The 22,158-nt window shown below is 34.7% G+C and overlaps 1 protein-coding gene and 2 pseudogenes across 2 annotated transcripts; all 3 read right to left on the bottom strand.

Annotated features, from left to right (window-relative positions):
* Positions 1-1,110: 1,110 nt before the first annotated feature.
* LOC132058939 (F-box/FBD/LRR-repeat protein At1g13570-like) lies at positions 1,111-10,012 on the bottom strand. 2 transcript variants are annotated; one of them, XM_059451371.1, is made up of 5 exons: positions 9,945-10,012; positions 4,896-6,418; positions 1,857-2,659; positions 1,589-1,741; positions 1,111-1,465 (listed from the first exon to the last, which is right to left on the bottom strand). In XM_059451371.1, exons 2-5 carry the CDS (start codon positions 4,903-4,905, stop codon positions 1,340-1,342), a joined length of 1,092 nt encoding a protein of 363 aa, XP_059307354.1. In that variant the 5' UTR covers positions 4,906-6,418; positions 9,945-10,012; the 3' UTR covers positions 1,111-1,339. The 2 variants fall into 2 exon arrangements, with proteins under 2 accessions (XP_059307354.1, XP_059307353.1); XM_059451370.1 differs by having other exon boundaries at positions 1,827-2,659; positions 9,945-10,010.
* Positions 7,182-9,094, bottom strand: LOC132060495 (F-box/FBD/LRR-repeat protein At1g13570-like; annotated as a pseudogene).
* A 3,482-nt stretch (positions 10,013-13,494) lies between the features above and the next one.
* Positions 13,495-15,231, bottom strand: LOC132060494 (F-box/FBD/LRR-repeat protein At1g13570-like; annotated as a pseudogene).
* Positions 15,232-22,158: the final 6,927 nt, after the last annotated feature.

Raw genomic sequence — 22,158 nt, 5'->3', positions numbered from 1 at the left:
GGTCTCTAGTCTCTGGCACCAGGTTACATAACACACAACTCGAATCTAATTGCATCCCCTATTTCAGGATTCTATCCACGTTAGTGATCTTTCCTGAACCTGTAGCCACAAAGTAAATTTGGCTTTTGGTCTTGCTGCATTCTGCTACATTAATCTCCTCTATGCCACTTTAGGAAAGTCTCCAATTAATTGGAGATATATCTGTCCGATCACACTCTTCTTTCCTCTCTGAGCATGCTGGATGTATGGTAACTGACCTCTTAACACTGAAGATACATGGTAATTTAACAAATTATAAAAGAACAAGCAACCAAATAAAAATACAATTTGGAGTTGGATGCTTATAACCTATTATTATGCTAAGTTATATTGACACGTCCAAATATGATCCAAGCAAATATTGGACAGGTTATAGCCCGACTTATCTATTAATTCTATCTATTTTAACTCGTTCAAATATAACCGACCCGTCAATTTGACACCTCTACATGTTACTAGACAATAGATGTTTCTAGCTTGCTGGTGACTATTTCTCAATGTCAACTTTCTTTTCCATAAATATTTCCTCCATCTTTCCTCGTCCTCTAATGTATCCATTAAAAAGCATTTAAAAAATAAAGATCATGATACTAGATCAAGTTAATAATCTCTCACACAGTATGCGTGAAATTCAACTCCAATAATCTCATCTCTTGTTCCCCTCTATCTTTCCTCGTCCTCTAAATGTATCAAAATTAAAAAAAAAAATTAAAAAAGCAAAAAAACCCTTTAATTGAAAGATTGACTCTAAATTGTTTTGAGGATAAAGACGAAATAAAACAGAAAAAAAAAGCCTACAGACCACACTTTTGGCAAAATATATTCTCTGTTAAAAAACTCAAGAATAGTAGACCACTATCAGCCATAGCAGGTACGTTGAATAGCACAACAATCTGTATTAACTGATAATATATACAATGCTGTGAACAAGATTTTAACACTTTCTGCTAAACCATCAAATAAATTATTTTTCAATAGCCAGAACTTTAATCAGTAGCAGAATACAGACAAATATAGCAAAAGACTGCTAATCATATCAAACACATCGACGCAGACTGAGCTTCCAAAACATCAAGTGAAGAACATATTAATTAGAGAATGCCACTTTTTACAAAATTTGTGAATTCATCAAATCTCATTGAGTAAAGATAATGCATCAATAGAATAGCTTTGCCCTGGGAGAGGCTCTGTGAAAACGCTTCAATTCTAAGGCAATATCAATGTCTATGTCTGTATACTGATCAATGCACATACTTAGCAGAGATGGAGTGCGAGAAAGCAATAACTTTACAAAAAGCATTTAAGCTACTGAACTCTCAAAACCATTTATGTCCACATACTTGAGCTTGTCGAGAGGTCGTTCCAAGCAGGCTAGTGTGTTCAGATTTTTCGAAACTGCTTCGGCATTGTTGCTTGTAAACTCGACCTAATGGTATAAGGAAATACCAAGTTATTTTACTTTCAAAGTTTGCATATATCGAGAGCAAAAATGAATCAGATCATCAATACATATATTTATCTAGTGTATGACCAGATATATTTTTCTTACCCAAATGTCAAGTTTACTCAAGTTGGGGGAACTCTTAATCAACTGTAGAGCATAAAATATCTGACCCATTTTGCCGAAGTCTACGCCTAATGATAGATGCCACAAGCAGTTGAGTGTAAAAGAAAGCCCATTCGGAACTTGTGCACTCAAAAGCTTTAGAGCAAATACAATAATTAGAATCATATGAAATTACCATCACTATAAGATATTCAAGGGAAACAATTAGTCAATATCTTACCTCAACAAAGAAAGAATCCAAATGGAGTACCTCAAGTGCAGGCAAGTTAACAAGAAGCTTCTCCGGAGTTGATTTTTCATCATGTTTTGGATTATTAAACATGTCATCAAGTTCAAGTTCAAACACTCTCAAATTCTTGCAATTGATGAAACAATTTAGGAAGAGATAGTAGTGATTGTCTCGAACATACAAGGACTTCAACCCTGGCGAAACAATGTTTAGGTACTGAGTACCATGACACGAGTTCAAGGTCAATTTTGCAAGACGGGGAGCCTTAATAACACAAAATGTTGTGGTTGTGGTTGGCAAAAAGGTTGTCCACTGCAGATAAAGGGTGATAAGATTCTGAAAACCAAGAAAGGAATTCGGTGGTTTGAAGACACATTTGAAGAGTGTCAACTTTGTCAGTGTTGAACAATTAAAAATAGAAGAAGGCAGTGTATAGGTATCGAAATTTGAAACTTGAAGATTTAGTTTCTTGACACCATTTCTGGTTACATAAAGCAACCATCTATCAGTAGCTGTATATGAAGACAAACGTGCTCCACTAGCGTCAAGAACAAACTTCATTATGTCCCCCATATGCAGTAACAGAATATCATCTACTGCTTCTTTGAAGTTGGATTCGGATTCTAATATTAATGTACGACATAAGTGGTAATCCAGCACCAAATTTGGAAGTGTGGCCCAAATATATCTCCAGTGTTTGGACAAAATACTAGTTCTTGCTGCATCTTGAAGTGGTATGAGCTCAAGAATACGATCTAGGACGTTTCTTGGTAGGTAACTGATTCTATCTTCTCTATCCCCTTCAACAACAGCTCTTTCTCCATCTGTTAGAAGAATTTGGAGAAAAAATTTCAGAATAGTCCGGTAAGTGTAGTGGTAGGTGTATTTTGATCCTTAATGATAATGCTGAACATAGATGATCCGTCATGTTTCCTAGAAACTAACACCTTGGGTCCACTTCATCTCTCAAAAGTCAAAACATAAAAGTCTAAAGGCCAGTTTGGACATGAGCTTTTTTTCCTTTTCTTCAAAAACATTATTTAGTTATACATTGGAACGATTTTTTTGTTAACTTTGAATACGCTGAAGGTGCTTTTGCTCAGAGAATATGCTATGCAGATGTTTGAAACCTAATTTTCTCAGCATGTTCCTTTTCTTTATTTCTGTCTTCTTCTTCTTTGACTACTTAATAGGAGTAAAATTTAAAAAATTGGGATCAATTGACAGACACAAGTCATAAAATGAGGCATCTAAGTTACTTTTTCCTAAAACTTCAAATTTCATCTCTGAACAGTAAAATTTCCACTTCATTGTAGTTAGCAACTGAAGATTCCTCTGGGCTGCTCTGAAAAACAAAGTGACTATCAGGGTGATGATACTGATGAATGGTATTAAAACTATCAGGGTTTCCTTATAGAATAACAAATGGTGGGGTAATGGAGTTCTGAAGGAACTTTTTCCTGATATTTATGCTCTTGCCCAGTATCAAGAGAAGACTGTAGCTGGCATGTAGTCTCAACATAGTTGGGAGCTTATTCTAAGGAGAAATTTGAATGATTGGGAAGTTTGTAGATTGGCTTTTACTTATACCTGGAAGGTATTGCAGGATTACAGAATGGGTATGATACATTAAGTTGGCAAGGGCAATAGTAGTGGTAACTATAGAGTATGAAGCATACAAGAATTTGAATAACGCAGACGCTCAGATTATTAAGTGGCCTTGGAAACTCATCTGGGAGTGACCTCCGTGGCGGACAAGATGAGGGAGGCGAGACTGAGATGGTTCGGACATGTCCAAAGGAGAGGCACAGACGCTCCGGTGAGGCGGTGTGGGAGGCCGGCGATGGAGGGCTGCAAGAGGTAGAGGTGGGCCGAAAAAGTATTGGGGAGAGATGATCAGACAGGATAGGACTAGTCTTCAGCTTGACCCTAGATAGGAAGGTGTGGAGGTCGAGGATTAGCGTAGAAGACTCGTAATGGGATTTATAATATTTTCCTTTCTTGTTGGATTAGTATTATTTCCGGAATTTTCTTGTATTTCTTATTTTAGTATTCACATGTTTCGTGTTCCTAGTCTTCTATTACTACTTGTTGTCTCTTCTGCTTTAGTTTTCTTGCTATCCTGTTTTACTTGATGATTGTTCCTGTTTTACTTAAGCCAAGGGTCTATCGGAATCAACCTCTCTACCCCACAAAGGTAGAGGTAAGGTCTACGTACACCCTACCCTCCCCATACCCCACTTGTGGAATTACACCAGGTATATATGTTATTGCTGCTTGGAAACTCATCTGGATGACTAAAATTCCCTACAAGGTGGCATGCTTCACATGGTTACTGGCTAAGGAAGCTTTTTTTTGGCCCAAAGAAATCTCATGAAGAGGAAGATTTCACTGTGCTCTAGATGTTACTTATGTGGTGAAGAAGTGGAAACAGTTTGCCATTTGTTCTTGCATTGCAAGATAACTGATCAGTTATCTAAGATCTTTATTAATCTCAGAGGCATAGCAAGGACAATTCATGATGTTACTTATGTGGTGAAGAAGGCACATGATGGACCATTTGGAGAGAAAGGTAACTCCAGATGTTTTGAGGACAGTGACAACACAGTACAGAAGATTAAACTGAATTGTGTGCTACTTTTTTTGTTTTTGGTACTCAAAGACTGTTACAGTTGATACCATTTCTATCCTAGATATTTTAGGTTCCTGTTAGGATAGAAGATTGGTCTGATATATTCTCTTTTTTTCTTTTGCTCACTTGTAAATATGGTTTCAGTACAACCCATGTACTGTTTTGCTAATATATACATAACTGTTACCCTCTCAAAAAAAAAAAAAAAGAACAAGTGAAGAGAAAAATGCTATTTTGTCTTCAAGCATAGACTCAATTATTCCACTTGAAACCTTACAATAATACATGCACTAAGAAACTATAACAACCAAGTCAAAATACAGAACAAAAATAAAGATCATATGATTAACATTTGAGATGAGAATCTATTAAAATTCATAATAAAAAAAATGACGAAAAAAGAAAGAAAGAAAGAGAGAATTGCATACCTTGAGTCATGTTTGTTGATCGGGAAATTAGCGACTTTTGTTGCAACGTGTGAAATTTCAGCAAAACTGAGGAGTCTTTGAGCTTTCAGAGGGTTGAGTGTGGCTGGGCCTTCAACAGTACTTACTCTCTAAATCGGGGCAAGTGCTTAGATAGCCCATTTTGGGATTCATTTAAGCTTACGATCAAAGTTTATAATTTTTTTTGTATGTTTAGTCACTTTAGAATTAATTTCAGAATTCAGATATATGTGATTTGAAGTTGAAAAAAATTCATGTCCGAAGTAAAAATTTATTTGAAGTTTGGCATATTACTTGTGTAAGCAAGCAAACTTCAAACATACATATTTCAGGTCGGATATTAGCTTGGATAGGAGGTTTTGAAAAGTTTTATTATGTGCTCACACGACGGACATTAGCCGTGTGAGACTCTTTTTTGTGAGACAAAAAAGTGAACCCACATCTTACACTTTTGAGTCCACAAATTCGAGGTTCACTTTTTTTATGTCACGAGAAAGAGCCTCATACAACTAATTTCAATTGAGTGAGACACATGTTAAAAATTCAAGGTTTTTTTTAAATGAGTTGAGTTTAATGTTGTCTATTTTCTTCTTTAAAAATCAGATCATTAAAAAGTGGCCAGATATATCACTTTTCGGTTTGAGTGACCTTTTAAGTGAAATAGCAAAAAAAGACGCGGCTCTTTTGATACAAAAGAAAAAACAACTTTGTTCATTTATTTTCTGTAGTCCAGTGGCCATTTAACTTATCATTTTGAATAATACTTGAGTATAGCATGACCTCTTGTTACTTGCGCTCTTTGTAGAGTAAAACATATGTTGGACTTTGCACACCTGAGTTCTTTCCTTGTTCCTTGCCAACCACTGGTTAATGAGGTTATTCATATGACTACTCATAAGGGTACCAATTACAGCTCATTCAATTGAAGAAGCGGAGTAATATTCATCAATGGCACAACTTGCAGTGCATCGGAAATCCCAACAACAACGACATACCTAGTATATTCCCACCAAGGTTGGGTCTAGGGAGGATAGAGCGTACGCAAACCTTACCCCTACCTTGTGAAGTTCGGGAGGCTGTTTCCAATAGACTCTCGGCCCAAGATAAGATGCAAAGACAACAGAAATAATAGCCAGTAAGCATAGGAAATCCCAAAGAGGTAATTTCAAGCCTTTAATAAACTCTGGATATCCTTGTATACTTCTATTGTTGGTGAAGTAGAGCCCCATTGTTCTAACCATATCTACCACTGTTGGCTGACAGTTGAAGGCGGGAAACGGAGGGTCTTATGTGTTAACCATGACAACATCATCAGATACGAGAAGGAAGTGGAGCACATGGTACGACGCCTATCCCCAAATGCCAACAGGTATACAATATATCCAGAATTTGCATAAAGGCTATCAGCTTCAATCTGCCTCAGGGACAAGATTAAAGCACACTGTTATCCTCGTTTGGCCTGTCTTAGTAAATGAAACAGAGTATTCTCACAAAAAGTGAAATCCCTGAAATAAACACATGAAACATTTGGGGCATCAAAGGTGTTGTTTTGAAGGAAATTCACATGCAAAGAACATCTTGAAAATGAAGAAAGTTCACAACATTAATAACTACCACCTAAGTCCCAATATATTGAGGTCGGCTAAATGAATACTCACTAACCATATTACTCCATTTAAACTCATCTAGGACAAAAAAAAAAAAAAAAAAAAAAAAAAAAAAAAGTTAATCAGGTTAAGCTGTTAGAGAGGTGTCAACTACCTCTTCCACAACCCCATTGTACCTGCAAACTAAATACAGTTTCAACAATTACTTGGCCCCGATTAGAGAAATTAAACTACACTTGCGAGAATAAAACTAAAGAATTTGTTTCTTATTTAGGTGGAAATTTTGATCAAATTAACCTTTAATACAGTGAAAGTGCTAGATAAATTGGGTCGAAACGAATAAGAAGGTATTAAAAGTATGAAGAGAAGATTACACCACTAGCCGGTAAGTTATATACCACAACAATTTGTTTAACAGTGACAAGAATCTTAACTGGCAATATATACATTGCTTTGAAGTTTGAACAAAATAAAACTTTCTGATAAACCATCACACATCCTATGTCTCAATAGCCTGTTTAACTTTAATCATAAGTAGATGACAGAGCAATAAAGCAAAAGACTGCTAATTGCTAATCATATCAAACGGATCGACGCAGACTGAGCTTCCAAAACATCCAGTGAAGAACATATTTTAAGGGACCGCCAAACTTTTTCAAAATATGCCAATTCATCCCTTGTTTAACAAAACTAATTGACAACAGATAAACATCAATCTGCCTTCCTACCCTCAAATCACATATCAACTGGAGTTAACATCCTCATCCTTTTGTTGAGAATATAATAGCTCTGCCCTGGGAGAAGCTCTGGGAAAACGCATCAATTCTAAGGCAATATCAGTGTCTATGTCGGTATACTGATTAATGCACATACTTAGCAGAGATGGAGTGCGAGCAAGCAATAGCTTTACAAATAGCAGTTCAGCTTGTGAACTCTCAAAATCATTGATGGCCACATACTCGAGTTTCTCGAGTGGTTGTTCCAAGCAGGATGGCGTGTCCAGATACTTCAAAACTGCTTCCGTGTTGTCACTGCTAAAGTGGACCTAACAATGGTATAAAGAAATACCAGGTCATTAAATAGTCTCAAAATCATAGACATATCAAGTGCAAGACCACATAATTTTCCATTACTCACCGAAATCTCAAGTTTACTCAAATTGGGGGAATTCTTAATCAACTGCAGAGCAGAAGAAATCAGACCCATTTCGCAGAAGTCTACATCTAACAATAGATGCCACAAGCAGTTGAGCGTAACAGGAAGCCCATTAGGAACAATGTCTGCACTCAAAAGCTTTGGAGCAAATACAATAATTAGAATCATATTAAATTACCATCTCTATAAGACATTCAAGTGAAGCAAGTAGTCAATATCTTACCTCAACAAAGAAAGAATCCAAATGGAGTACCTCAAGTGCAGGCAAGCTAACAAGAAGCTTCTAACAAAGTTAATCGTTCATTATGTTTTGGACTATTAACCACGTCGTCCAATTCAAGGTTGAACACTCTCAAATTCTCGCAATTAATGAAACAATTTAGCAAGAGATTGTAGTATCTGTCTCGAACATACAAGGACTTCAACCTTGGTGAAACAACGGTTAGGTACTGAGCAGGGGCGGAATTATAGGGGTGCAAGGGGTGTCAATCGAACCTTCGTCGAAAATTGCACATATATATGGTTTTTTTGATTCATGTATAAATATTAATGTTGCATCCCCTGAGAACTCACCTATGACTTATTATTGAGCAGGTGGGTCAAGGTCAAATCTCTGTGTTACCGCATGAAGCGGGGTTCAAGGTCAAATTGGCAAGAAGCGGGGCTTTGATGACACAATACGATGTGGTTAGTAAAAAGGTTGTCTCTTCCAGACGGAGGGTGATAAGGTTCGGAAAACCAAGAAAGGAATTGAATGATTTGAAGACTCATTTGAAGAGTTTCAAGTGTGTCAATGTTGAACAATTAAAAATACAAGGCAATGTATAGGCATCTAAATTTGAAACGCGAAGAGTTAGCTTCTTGAGACCATTTCTGGTTACATGAAGCACCCATCTATCGATAACTGCATATGAAGACAAACGTGCTCCTTTAGTGTCAAGAACAAATTTCATAATGTCCCCCATATGCAGCAACAGAATATCATCTACTGCTTCTTTGAAGTTGGATTGGGACTCTAATATTAACTTACGACATAAGTGGTAATCCAGCACCAAATTTGCAAGCATGACCCAAATGTATCTCCAGTGTCGGGACAAAATACTAGTTCTTGCTGCATCCTGAACCGGCAAGAGTTCAAGGATACGATCTAGGACATTTCTTGGTAGGTCATTGATTTTATCTTCTCTATCCCCTTCAACAGCAGCTCTTTTTCCATCTGTTAGAAAATTTTGGATAAAAACAATCAAAATAGTCCCTTAAGTTTAGTGGTGGTTTTTCCATAATGACAGTGGTGTCCGAGCCATCTTGCGTGCACATCGACTATTTCACCGGGTACATAGTACCTCCCAACAACACATCAACAGAGGTATCCAAAGAACTCCGCCCACCAAAGCTTACCTTGTATCTTTTTAATCTCATGATTCTCCTCCCACTTCATCAACCACTAGGCCACAAGCTACTGTGCACAAAATTAACAAACTAAAGGTGCTTCTACTTAAAAAATGCTATGCAGAGCTTTGAAACCTAATTCTCTGCGCAATGTTCTTTTCTTTATTTATGTCTTCGACTACTTAATAGGAGTAAAATTAAACTTTTTGGGATCAATGGACAGAACCAAGTTATAAAATAAGGAACATGAGTTTCTTTGTCAAATTCTAAAACTTCAAATTTCATCCCGGAACAATAAAATTTCCACTTCGTTGTAGTAAACAACTGGAGAGAAATATGCTATTTTTCCTTCAAGCACAGACTCAATTCCACTTGCGTCCTTACCATTACAACAGCCATACATGCACCTAAGAAACTAGTATAACATATTATTAACTTTGAGATGAGAATCAGTTTGAAGAATTTGAATAATCTTAGTCTTAAAAAACTATAATCCAAAAAATGGGAAATAAAGAATTCAACACCTTGGCACCCAAGGGTGTGGCCTGGTTGAGTACCGTGAAGTTTTAAGTTCAAATCTTAGCACAGACAAAAATAATGTAGTTGATTTCAAGACTTGCTGGACAGATTATACTAGACTTGATGGACAGAGTTACTCTTGCTGGTGGGATATCACGTGGAACTAGTCAAGGTGACTTGGTGGACAAAGTATACTAGACTTGGTGGACAGAGTTACCTTGTTGGTGGGATACTGCATGGAACTAGTCGAGGTGCGAAAAAGAAGACCCGGACCTAGACTGTTCTTTGGTGGGAATGCACGTATCACGTGAATTAATCGAAAAGCGCATGCCCGGATCCATTAAGAAAAAAGAATTAATACCTTGAGTCATGTTGAATGCCGAATTAACAAAGTTTCCACTCTTCTTAAACGACTTCTCGCGATTTTTTGTTGTGGATTGCTTCTACCACCTCTCTTGCGATGTGATGGAATTTCAGCAAAACTGAGGCATCTTTGAGTTTTCAGAGGGTTGAGCGTGGGCTGGACTTTAAATAGTGCTCCCTTCTATTTTGTTTTTAATCTGTTAAAAAATATAATTTTTTTAATTGGGAAAAGGCATCGTTACCCCTAAGCTTTGGCTAAAGTTGCTACGACACATCTTATTCTGTCCTAAATTTTTTTTAAAAGAATAAATATCATCCTAAAACTGGATATCCAAATTCTTATGAAAGAGTAACATACACTCTCCTTGCCACATGTACATTTAATCTTTTTTTTTTTTCCTTTGTTCTTCTCTTTGCTGTGCAAGCCTAACATGGCTGCCCATTTTCCTACTTTTTTTTTTCCTGGCAAAATTCAAAACACATGGCCGGAATTTTGACAAAATTTATTTTCAATCTCACATTTTGTCGGAGTTAACAAGAACTTTTGAAAAAAAAAAAAAAACTTTAAGCTTTAATGATAATTAATTAGGTGTAGTTAAATATGAAGTACCTAATTAAAAAATGACAAGTGTATATTTTTATCAAATTTTATGCTTCTCACTCTCCTAGAGAGAGTGAAATTCACTTTCCTTATCATCTCCTAGGTGGTATTTATTCTATTTTGGCAAAAGATATAAATTGACCCTTAAACTATACCTCAAAAGTCATTTTTACACTTAAACTATCTTGGCGACCCATTACACACCTAATATATTTAAAAGTGTTATTTTTTACTCCCTGATACAATATGACCAGTTGCACTAGGGGAGAGTATACACACTATCTCCCCACATCAATGCCACCTCAGTCCACGTCAGTGCCATGTCAAAAATCCTCTAATTTTTAATTTTATATTTTTTTTCCATTCCACTCCTTCCCCACCCTCCCTTTCTTTTTCATCCCTACTCCCTTTCTTATTTTATAACCACTATTATTTCCAATGAGGAGTCAATTCTACAAATGGTCATTGAACTTGTAGGAAAGCCCCCCTAAAATAACTTTTGAATTTTTTTGGATAATAAGGTCATCAAACTATGTCCATGTTTCCAAAAAAGTAAAACCATCCATTTTTTGACATAAAAAGCCCTTAACTCATTTTTAAATTATAAAACCCATTTGAATATTTCTATTTTACTTTCAAAATGTGAAATATTAATTCGATTAAAAATTTCAAAATATTGCAAAATTATATCTCAGTAGACAATAAGAGGATACGGTTGAATGGTGATAGAACTGAGCACAAAGCTTAACTATAGGCTTTTTATCTGATTGTAAATTATTCTTCCTGATATATAAAATTTTCAATAATAAAAGAAAATATTTTGTATTTTTGTTTTCTTGGAGGTGAACTTGTAATATTTTGATTTTATTTAAGTTGTATAAATAAGTGGATTACAATTAATGTAAACATTTTATATTTTTAGAAAGCATATATACAACTAATTGTAAAAGTGTTTTCATTTTTGCGACGTCGTTATCCAACACTATTTTTTTCTTGAGAAAATTTGTCCAAATATTCTACCAATAAACCAATCTCGTTCTATATATATATATAAGTACATGCATCATGGATTTATATAGCGTCTCATGTGTTTCAATTATGTCCAAGCACTTATATTCAAGAAAATATTTAACTTCCGACTTTGAACAATAGAAAATATTAAAATAGTTCAAAAGATGTTGATATAATAAAGAAAATCAGCTTATAGCATACTTAAAATTTGAACGATTATAGTGTTTTATTCTTATAGCTTGAAATATTATTTGAATATTTCTATTTTATTATTAAAACTTGAACAAGAATTGTGAAGTATCTAAAAATTGTGCGTTTTATAATTTATATATGAAGTATCTAAAAATAGGTTAATTTATTTTATTGGAAATAAGGACATACTTTGATGACCTTATTGTGCAAAAAAATTCAAAAATTACTTTAGTAGAACTTTTCTATAAGTTCAATGACCATTTGAAGAATTAACTCTTCCAATGAGCTTCAATATTTTCCGGTGTGAGCTTCAATATTTTTGGTGAACTTTTATTTTTTCCGATCTTCTTCATTTTTCAGTAACCAAATTTGCATCTAATCTACCTATAAAATAAATTTTATTATTTTTTATTATGTGTGATATTGAACCCATCGAGCTATTTTCAAAGAAAAAAAAAAAAAAGAGAGAGAATGGCACTGCTCCGCCTAACTTAAAATATTGAAAATTAAACGTTAAACAGAACATCTCAGTCTTAGAAGCAACATATTTTCGAAAAATTTGCACAATGCAATTTAAGGCACACCCACCTTTTAAGAACTTTGCATCCATAGTCAGTTAAAAAATTTCAACACTACAATCATCGCAATTGCTAACTTAAAGAAGTGGATCTTGAATGATAAATATAAAAATTGATTTTAAGTTAGGATCAAGTTATGTATCCTTTTTTTTTTTTTAATATGGTGGCTGCTGGATTTATGAAATGAAAACGAAGAAGAAGAATAAGGGTTTTGGGGGGTGGGGGTGGCGTGAAGGCGGTGGTGGTGATGGTGAAATGAAGAAGAAAAAAGGTTTGGGAAGTGGGAGTGGGGGTGGGGGTGGAGGTGGCGTGAAAGTGGCAGAAGAGAGGGGTGGGGTGGCAGTGAGAGGAAGAAGAAGAAGGGTTTTGGGGGGTGGCAGGAAGGTGGAGGACAAGGGCGTGGGGTTGGGGGTGGCGAGAATGAGGAGGAGAAGGGGGAGGGGTTGGGGGTGGTTGAATAAAGAGGAAGAAGTTGGAAAAAAAAATCTGATCTCACTCTCTTATTATTTAAATGTAATTTTTTTTTTTTTTTTATGCTACATTAGCTCTGGAGGGATAAATAATATCACTTTTTCATTTATTAAGTGTGTAATAGGTCACTAGTAAAGCTTAAGTGTGAAAATGACTTTTGAGGTATAATTCAAGGGTCAATTTATGTCTTTTGCCTTCTATTTTTAAAAAGTTTTGGGGGGGGGGGGGGGTGTTGTTGAGGGAGGAGGTAATAGGACTTTTGAAAAATTAAGTTGTGTCGTAGCAACTTCAGCCAAAGTTTAAGGGGTAATGATGCCTTTTCCCTTTTTAATTTAAAAATAATTTAATAATGTATAAACTTTTAAACGTACACTTAGAAGCACTTTTTGGTGAAAAGTTTCATAACTATACAAATGTGTTATACTGTGTTTATCATACACAATTGATCGGTTTAAGCTGTTAGAGAGGTGTCAGCTTTCTCTTCCACAGCCCCATAGTACCTACAAACTTTAATCCGAAGTAGATGACAGCGCAATATACTGCTAATCTTATCATACACATAGACAGAGGCTGAGCTTCCGAGACATCTAGGGAAGAACATATTAATTAAGGGAATGCCAAATTTTTACAAAATTTGTCAATTCATCCCTTGTTTTACAAAACTAATTGACAACAGATAAATATCAATCTTGCTTCTAACCCTTATGTTGAGAATAGAATAGTTCTCCCTGGGAGAAGCTCTGCGAAAACGCATCAATTCTAAGGCAATATCAATGTCTATGTTGGTCCCCTGACCAATGCACATCGTTAGCAGTGATGGGGTGTGAGAAAGCAAGAGCTTTACAAATAGCAGTTCAGCTTGTGAACTCTCAAAATAACTGATGGCTACATACTCGAGCTTGTCGAGTGGTTGTTCCAAGCAGGATGGCGAGTCCAGATACTTCAAAACTACTTCGGTGTCGTCGTTGGTAACATCAACCTAAAAAATGGTATAAAGAGATACCAGGTCATTTTAGATTCTCATGTTTCACAAATATTAAGTGCAAAAGTGAACCAGATCATACACATGTTAAGTGCAAGGCTAAATAATTTTCCGTTACTTACCCAAATCTCAAGCTTACTCAAACTGGGGGAATTTTTAAACAACTGTAGAGCGCAAGAAATCAGACCAATTTTGCTGAAGTCCACATCTAACACTAGACCCACAAGGAGTTGAGCGTAAAACGAAGCCCATTTGGAACAACGTCTGCACTCAAAACCTTTGGAGCATATACAAGAATTAGAATCATATGAAATTACCATCTCTATAAGAAATTCAAGTGAAACAGGTAGTCAATGTCTTATCTCAACAAAGAATGAATCCAAATTGTGTACGTCAAGTGCCGGAAAGCTAAGAAGAAGCTTCGTCAAAGTTGATATTTTATCATGTGTTGGATTATTAACCACTCCGTTAACTTCAAGTTCTAACTCTCAAATTCTTGCAGTTCATAAAGCAATTTAGCACAAGATTGGAGTGACTGTCATTAATGCACAAGGACTCCAGCCCTGGTGAAACAATATTTAGGTATTTGAGTACCATGACACGAGATCAAGGTTGATTTGGCAAGAAAGGGGGCCTTTATGACAGAATACGATGTGGTTGGCACGTAGGTTGTGCTTTCCGGACGAAGGGGAATACGATGTGGTTGGCACGTAGGTTGTGCTTTCCGGACGAAGGGTGATAAGAATCTGAAAACCAAGAAAAGGATTGGGTAATTTGAAGACACATCTGAATAGTGACAACTTTGTCAATGTTGAACAATTAAAAATAGAAGAAGGCAGTGTGTAGGTACCCAAAGTTGGAAGGCAAAGAGTTAGCCTCTTAACACCATTTCTGGTTACATGTAGCACCCATTTATCAATAACTTCATATGAAGACAGATGTGCTCCACAAAGGTTAAGACCAAACTTCATTATGTACCCCATATGCATGCAGTAACACAATATAATCTACTGTTTCTTTGAAGTTGGATTGGGATTCTTTTATTAACTTGCAACAGAAGTTGTAATCCAGAACCAAATTTGGAAGCGTGACCCGAATATATCTCCAGTTTCGGGACAAAATACTAGTTCTTGTTGCATCCTGAACTTGCAAGAGTTCAAGGATACGATCTAGGACGTTTCTTGGTAGGTCACTGATTCTATCTTCTCTATCCCCTTTAACAGCAACTCTTTTTCCATCTGTTAGAAAAATTTGGAGGACAAAAATCAAAATAGTCCGTTAAGTTTAGTGGTAGTTTTATTTTAATGATAGCGGTGTCCGAGCCATCTTGCATGCACATCGAAAATTCCACCGATGACGTAGTACCTCCCACAAACATAAATATCCGGTAACTCCGCCCCCCAAAGCTTAGGCATATAAGAAGATATTGCCTAGCATTTTTTAACCTCATGGTTCTCCTCCCGCCTCATGGATCACTAAGCCACACGCTAATGTGCACAAAATTGATAAACTATTGAAACCTAATTCTCTAAGCATGTTCTTTTCTTAATTTATGTCTTTGACTATTTAATAGGAGTAAAACTAAACTTTTTGGGATCACTTGACAGAAACAAGTTAGAGTATAAAATAAGGAATCTGAATTTTGTCAAATTCTACAACTTAAAATTTCATCTCCGTACAATGAAGTTTCCACTTCATCATAGTAAAAAAGTGGAGAGAAAAATGCTACTTTTCTTCAAGCATAGACTTAACTCCACTTGCATCCTTACCATTACAACAATAACAACCCATGCATCTAAGAAGTATAGTATATGATTAACAATTGAGATGAGTGAATAATTTTTATGGCCAAACGGGTCCTAAGTGTTTCCGTTTTATTGGTACGTATCAGGTACAAATACATACAAGTTTCTCCTAATATTTTGCATATTGTGAGGAATGGATATGAAATACTCATAACTTTATTACACTAGTTCGTTTGTCAAGACAAATGAAAGATTAGCGTGACATAGCTTTTGGAAAAAGATTAGCGTGACATAGCTTTTGGAAAAAGTTTACTCGCACATGGTGTTTGTTACACCAAACTAATAGATGCATACCATGTGTGTATACAAAGACTTTTAGCATTTAGCTAGGCTAATTAACATACATTCTCACCTTATATATTAAGTTAACTATAATAAATTTGCATGATTTGGCATCAACACCATGTTGCTCCTTTCGGTTGACCCCTTTAGATAGTTCCAAAGTTTTGCAAGAAAAAATGTTGGATTTGATGATTATATGGCATTGGGCCACATAAGAAATAAGCCCAAGCATAAAACAATAGCCCAAGTTGCTGATTACATGACAAGTCCCCCTTTCAAGTCTTTATTGCCCTTCTTTTGGGGTGGTGCCTTTAAATTTCGCCTCATATTTGAAATCTTTAAATTTTGCTTCGGCTAAACCCCATGAGTTTCGTTCGAACCCCACACAGTCAAAATTTTAAAAAAATTCGCAAGGCGAGTTTAAATTTCGCTATGCCCCCATCGACATACGCTTGTGAAGGAATTACCAAAGTTATGACCACTGGCATACTTATGCCTTATAGGCGTACTTGGCATAAGTATGCTGTGTCCGCATAACTTTGGTACTTCCTTCACAAGTTTACGCCGGTCCGCATTAAAAGTTTGCCCATTAAAAGTATGCCGCATAAACTTGTTAAGGAATTACCAAACTTATGCGGACCGCATACTTATGCCTTACGGGGCGTACTTGGCATAAGTATGTCGGCTCCGCATAACTTTGGTAATTCCTTCACAAGTTTATGTCGGGTCCGGCATAAAAGTTTGCCCCCGGGCATAAACATTGTTAAGAATACCAAAGTTATGCGGACCCAAAGATACTTGTGCAAGTCTGCCCATAAGGCAGGTATGCCGGTCCCGCATAAATTTGGAAATTCCTTAACAAGTATATCTTGGGTCCCACACACGCGACCCAAACCTTGCCTTGCGCTTTTTTTTTTTAATTTATGCTTCGAGCGGGGGTTCGAACTCAGAACCTCATGATTTCTGCGTGAACGCTCAGAGTTGCAATGCGAAGGGCAAAAATTAAAGACCAGCAATATGAGGGGTATAATTTAAAGACACAAATATGAGGGGCAAAATTTAAAGACCACCCCAAAAGAAGGGCAATCCGCGCAAAAAAATGTTAGTGCAATATGGTAAGGCTCCCAGACAGTGCGGAGGTAGAAACTTGGCTATGGGTTCGGCAAATTTAGTAGAATTTGCTCAAACAATATATTTATATTTGAAAATTAAATTAAATATGTATGCATATAAAATTTATCTTCACAAGGTAGGAATAAGGCTATGTATACATCACCCTTCCCAGATTCCTCGTGTGAATACACTAGGCATGTTGTTGTTGTTTTATGTACACATACAAAATTTGAACTCAATCATTAACGTTCAAAGTCGTTATTCTGAAATTCAAAAACCATAAAGTTGAAATCCCTAACTCCACCTCTGCTCCCGGACATTCTCACATGAGAAATTTTGGTTGTTTATGATTTATGCGAGAAGCTAAAGAAGTAGACGCCGCACAAGGTGCTCACACAGTCGACACCATCGATGGCTATAATGACAAGATCAATAAAACTCCACGAGTTAACAAGATTATAAAACTCGAGGAATAAATCTAATATAAGTTCAAACTTTATAAACTATTCCAGGAATTCCAACTGCACATTTTTCATGGAGTTTTGAAACTATCATTCCTTGAGCTTTTATGTGTTTTAGTCAGAGATACTTCTATATAAATATATTTTTTCGCGTCAAAAGAATTTCAATTACATTTTTTAATAGAGTAATAAGAAGTCTAAAAAGTGGTTGTCCCACTTAATTTTCTTCTTACTGGACATGTTTCTCTCTTGTTGCCTAACTGTCGTTTTTTTCTAACAATTTGCTGGTGACTATTTCTTAATGTCAACCTTCTTTTCCATTCCATCTTCGTCTTTCCCTTTTTTTTTTTTTTTTTTTTTTTTTTGTGAAAAGATAATATCATGTTGTAACACTAATTTGAACCATTGCACTTGTCTCTCTTTGCACACTTAAAATAAAATTAATTGCCATAGTCAAAAGAGTCATTATATTCTCCTTCTTCGGCTCGTTTGTACCATCATTTTTTTGGGGGGCTTACATGATCTCATGACTCACGAGAGTAATCAATTTAACAATAAATTTCCGCATAAAAAGGAAAATAATTAGGAAAACAACACTCTATGTCTATTTCAAGAAAATATTTACCCGAAATTGTCCCTTTATACATTATTATACACTTTTATACATGTCTATACATTATCTATAAAAAAAAGTTGGCAAATGTATAAATATGTCAGAATGTAATATTTTATCGTGTGTATAAAATTATTCCAAAATAATTAGCTTGGAAAAAAAGTTGGCTATGCAAATGTAAATTAAATAAATGACCACATGAATGTAATATTTTATGCTGGATTGTACATTATTGAAATCATTCCAAAATAATTAGCTAAAATTAAAATAGAGCATAAAATACCAGCGCCCCTTGAGTAGTTGTTGGGTGCCTTCAATGCAATTCATAACCATATCATGGAGGTGTTGAAACTTTTCTGGTTTCCTCAATAACTTTGTTACATGTCCGCAAACATATTGTTATCACTCAAGTGGATCACATACACCTTAATTTTGCATTAACTACAACCATTTAATCCTTTTATTGATTAGTCCAAATTAGTTATAAAAAATTATGGAGCTTTAATTTACGTATAGATAATAATCTCTCACACAAATATACGTGAAATTTGATCCTTCATCTTTCCTTGTCCTCTAATGTATTGAAATTAAAAAGCATTTTAAAAATAAGAATCTTGATACTAGAGGAAGTTTAGTAGTATGAACAACAATTTCTCACACAATATGCGTGAAATTCAACTCGTCGTCTCTTATTCTCCTCCATCTTTCCTCGTCCTCTAATGTATCAAAACTAAAAAAACATTTTAAAAAAGCATAAAGATAATTTAGGGATTTAATTAAAGATTGACTCTAAAATTCTGTTGAGGAAAAAGACGAAATAAAACAGAAACAAAAAGGCTACAGAAAACACTTTTGGCATAATATATTAAGTATCTCACTTTCTTTTACTAGGTCGCACGACCTTATTGAAAAGAAAAAAGTATCTTTTTAATCAGGACTTGTTTGTTTTTTTCTCTGTAAAATACTTTATTAAGAAACTTTTTGAGTTTTGGATTCCCTGTACTATGAAAATTTTATGTAAAAAAGCAGAATACATCAAGAATCCAAAGGCCAAAGTGCCTGACTTGATGTAATGATGTCATCATTTCTTGTAGTTCACTTTCTCTTATAGTAGCCTTTTACCAACTCTAATCACATAATGTTGGGATGCACTTATGAGTTTTTTTATTTGTTTATCCCAGCATAGTTGTTCAAATTCATTAAAATTAATGTTGGTTGCATGTTGAGTGGGCACAGAATTTTCACTAAACAAATTCAGAGTATCAATTAAAAAAAAAAAAGTAAATATATAGAAGTCGAGGAATTTCAACATATTTATATATGCATAAAAATAATTTTAATCTTATATATATGTAGTATAACGTTGCTGGAAAATTATTCATGAACGTATTAAACAATATAATAGAGAAGTAAAAATTGTAAATTCCGGTACCGTACTTCAAGAAGGCGATGGCATTGCTCATATTCACAATCTTGATGAAGTAATGATGGGTGTATTAGTAGAATTTGCAGAGGGTACAATATGCATTGGTCTGAATTTGAAATCAAATAATGTTGGTGTTGTATTAATAGGCAATGGTTTGTTGATACAAGAAGAAAATTCCGTAAAAGCAACGGAAGGAATTGCTCATACCTGTGAGAGAGGCTTATTTGGATCGTGTTGTAAATGCAAAGTTCAAATAAACATTTCGATCCAGCCGCTCCTAGCTCCGCTCATGCGTGGGTCGGGTTCTCCACAAATTACTTAAGAGATAAATGGTTCGTCTGAGTGTATAGTTTTCTTTTTAGTCAACTTAATATTATTATCCCAATATCAACTACTATATGATAAAGCTAAAACTTGACTTTACTAATCATAAATAGAGTAGTGATTTCTAGATCGTAGTTTCATACTTTAATAGTCAACACTGAATTTGAGGTATATCTTTAATTTTTATATTTATGGTCAAAACTTACAAAATACCAAGTTATAAAAGATACGAAAAGAATGTCCATATGGTAAAAATAAAAAAAATAAAAAATAACAATTTACCACAAAAAAAATAATAAAAAAAAAAGAATGTCCATATGGTAAGGTCCATCATTTATCACAATTTACCATATATACAGTCCTGTATAATTCCAAAATTATCCACTTAAGTAACATGCTTCCTCTGTTTTAATTTATGTATTTTATTTTATTTTATTTATTTTATATTTCCATACATTGTTTTCAATTTCAACATTCATGTTTTACCTTGACACTCTTTTGTAGGAGTGACACGATATGTTTACGATCACAGAATTCGAAAAATATTTTTGATACTATGATATTTTATTTTACTTTAAAATTACAAGATTCAAAAGAAAATTTTAAAATTTTATATTCAATCAAATTAAGATATGTAAAATAAAATAAGGAAGTACAATCTATGGTCTAATAATCCAATGAGAGGATTGACCACTCTAACGAATCTATGTGCTCTCATATGGTCCATATGGTCCAAAATAGTGGTAAGCCATTTACGCATGATTGTCACATCTACATCCGAATTGAAAAGTACACCAGAAAAATAAAGCGACATGTATAGTATTTAAACTAAAAGATTTAGTCTCGTTCGATGTCTATAACAATCACAATAGGGTTATATATTTATGAATAAATTTCTATCAGTTAATTATAATTATTTAATATGTATGTATACTTTATAAAATTATTTAACCATAGTAAGCGGTATAATTTAATGTAAATAATTAAGCTTTGACTAAAGTTCACATGGTTTTCTTCAAAAAGTCTCAGGCCATTTAGAGCATTTCTATAGCTTATAAGTAGTTTTTTTCCTATCTATTAATATTGAGCTTTGTTCGCATTCGCACGCACAACAATCTCTCCGATAAACTAAATTCCATATAACTCATCACCATTCACTAACTAATTTGAAAATTAATTGTGTTCGCTCGCTCAACGATGTATTTATGATCACCAAAACTCACTAGTTTTTTGTGTGAATCTTTAAAACTACAAGTAAAGGTATCAAACCAGCCCATAAAGGGACTAATTCGGGACCTACAACATTACTCTGTCATTTTCATACTCATAAAAGCGGATTCAAAAGTTACTCATTACATAGTGTTATATTTTTTGTTAAGGGTTAAGTTCGCACGATTTTCTCTCCCAAAAATCGCACATTATTAACAATATATCTACGCTTTATAAGTAGGGTAACTTACCTAAATAGTTACCTTTTAGGAGCAATTAACCATCCATAATTATCTTTTTCATATTTACAATTTGTAGCTACCATTAAACATTTTCGTTGTATTTGAATACACTGTTTAGTTGTATCCAACCTTATCTGGTGTCACATGTATTTGACTGTATTCGAGTACATCAGCGAAGCTTAAATGTATTCATGTGGTCGGTTTCAGTTCAATTCGAAAGCAGTGCGAGTCCAAACCCAATAACCACTCCAGCCATGACCGCTTGATATAACATGTAGTTATGAAATGAAAATGTAGCTACGAAATATAACTATTGCAAAAGATAATTAATATCAATAATTACCTCTTAGAAAAAGTCACATCAAATAATTTTTCCTTAAAGGGTATAAATGACTTCTTTTTCCTTTCCATTACCAAAATGTTCGAATTCGCAGGCCCAATACATTCCAGCGACTACGACATCCGAAGGGAACACTATAATTTGGATAATATAATTAATTCCTCCTCAAATGATTTAATTGTTTTTTTGGTCTTGGATTCCCTCGGATCCTCTTTTGTAAAAGACAATCGCATATTAGAATACCAATGATGTAACATCGGATAATGATACTTAATAATTAAATAGTAAGCCAAGAAAAGCTCATACTCTCACGGTATCAGTCACCAACAACGATTGTTACTTTAAAAAAGGGCGTTTTTTCTTGGATAGTTCTTTATTCAAAAATCAAAGTCTCCATATTACTAATTAGTAATTAGATTTTTTTTTTTCTTTTTCTGATCTATACTAGAGTAGATATACATGATTATATTTATTTGTCCGATGCAAAAACAGAGTGATAATATTTGCGATTAGAGGCGAATTAAGGATTTTAAATGTATGAATTCTACAACAACTTCAAATT

Source organism: Lycium ferocissimum, chromosome 6, assembly GCF_029784015.1.
Source record: "Lycium ferocissimum isolate CSIRO_LF1 chromosome 6, AGI_CSIRO_Lferr_CH_V1, whole genome shotgun sequence".
Classification (NCBI taxonomy): Eukaryota; Viridiplantae; Streptophyta; class Magnoliopsida; order Solanales; family Solanaceae; genus Lycium; species Lycium ferocissimum.
This window is presented reverse-complemented; position numbering and strand designations above follow the sequence as displayed.

What these genes read in the sequence shown, in the direction of transcription:
- LOC132058939 (XM_059451370.1), bottom strand. An exon ending in TGGATTCTTTCTTTGTTGAG is followed by an intron (nt 1,742 to 1,826) that starts GTAAGATATTGA and finishes TTTGCTCTAAAG; the next exon opens with CTTTTGAGTGCACAAGTTCC. An exon ending in TGAGTAAACTTGACATTTGG is followed by an intron (nt 1,466 to 1,588) that starts GTAAGAAAAATA and finishes TTATACCATTAG; the next exon opens with GTCGAGTTTACAAGCAACAA.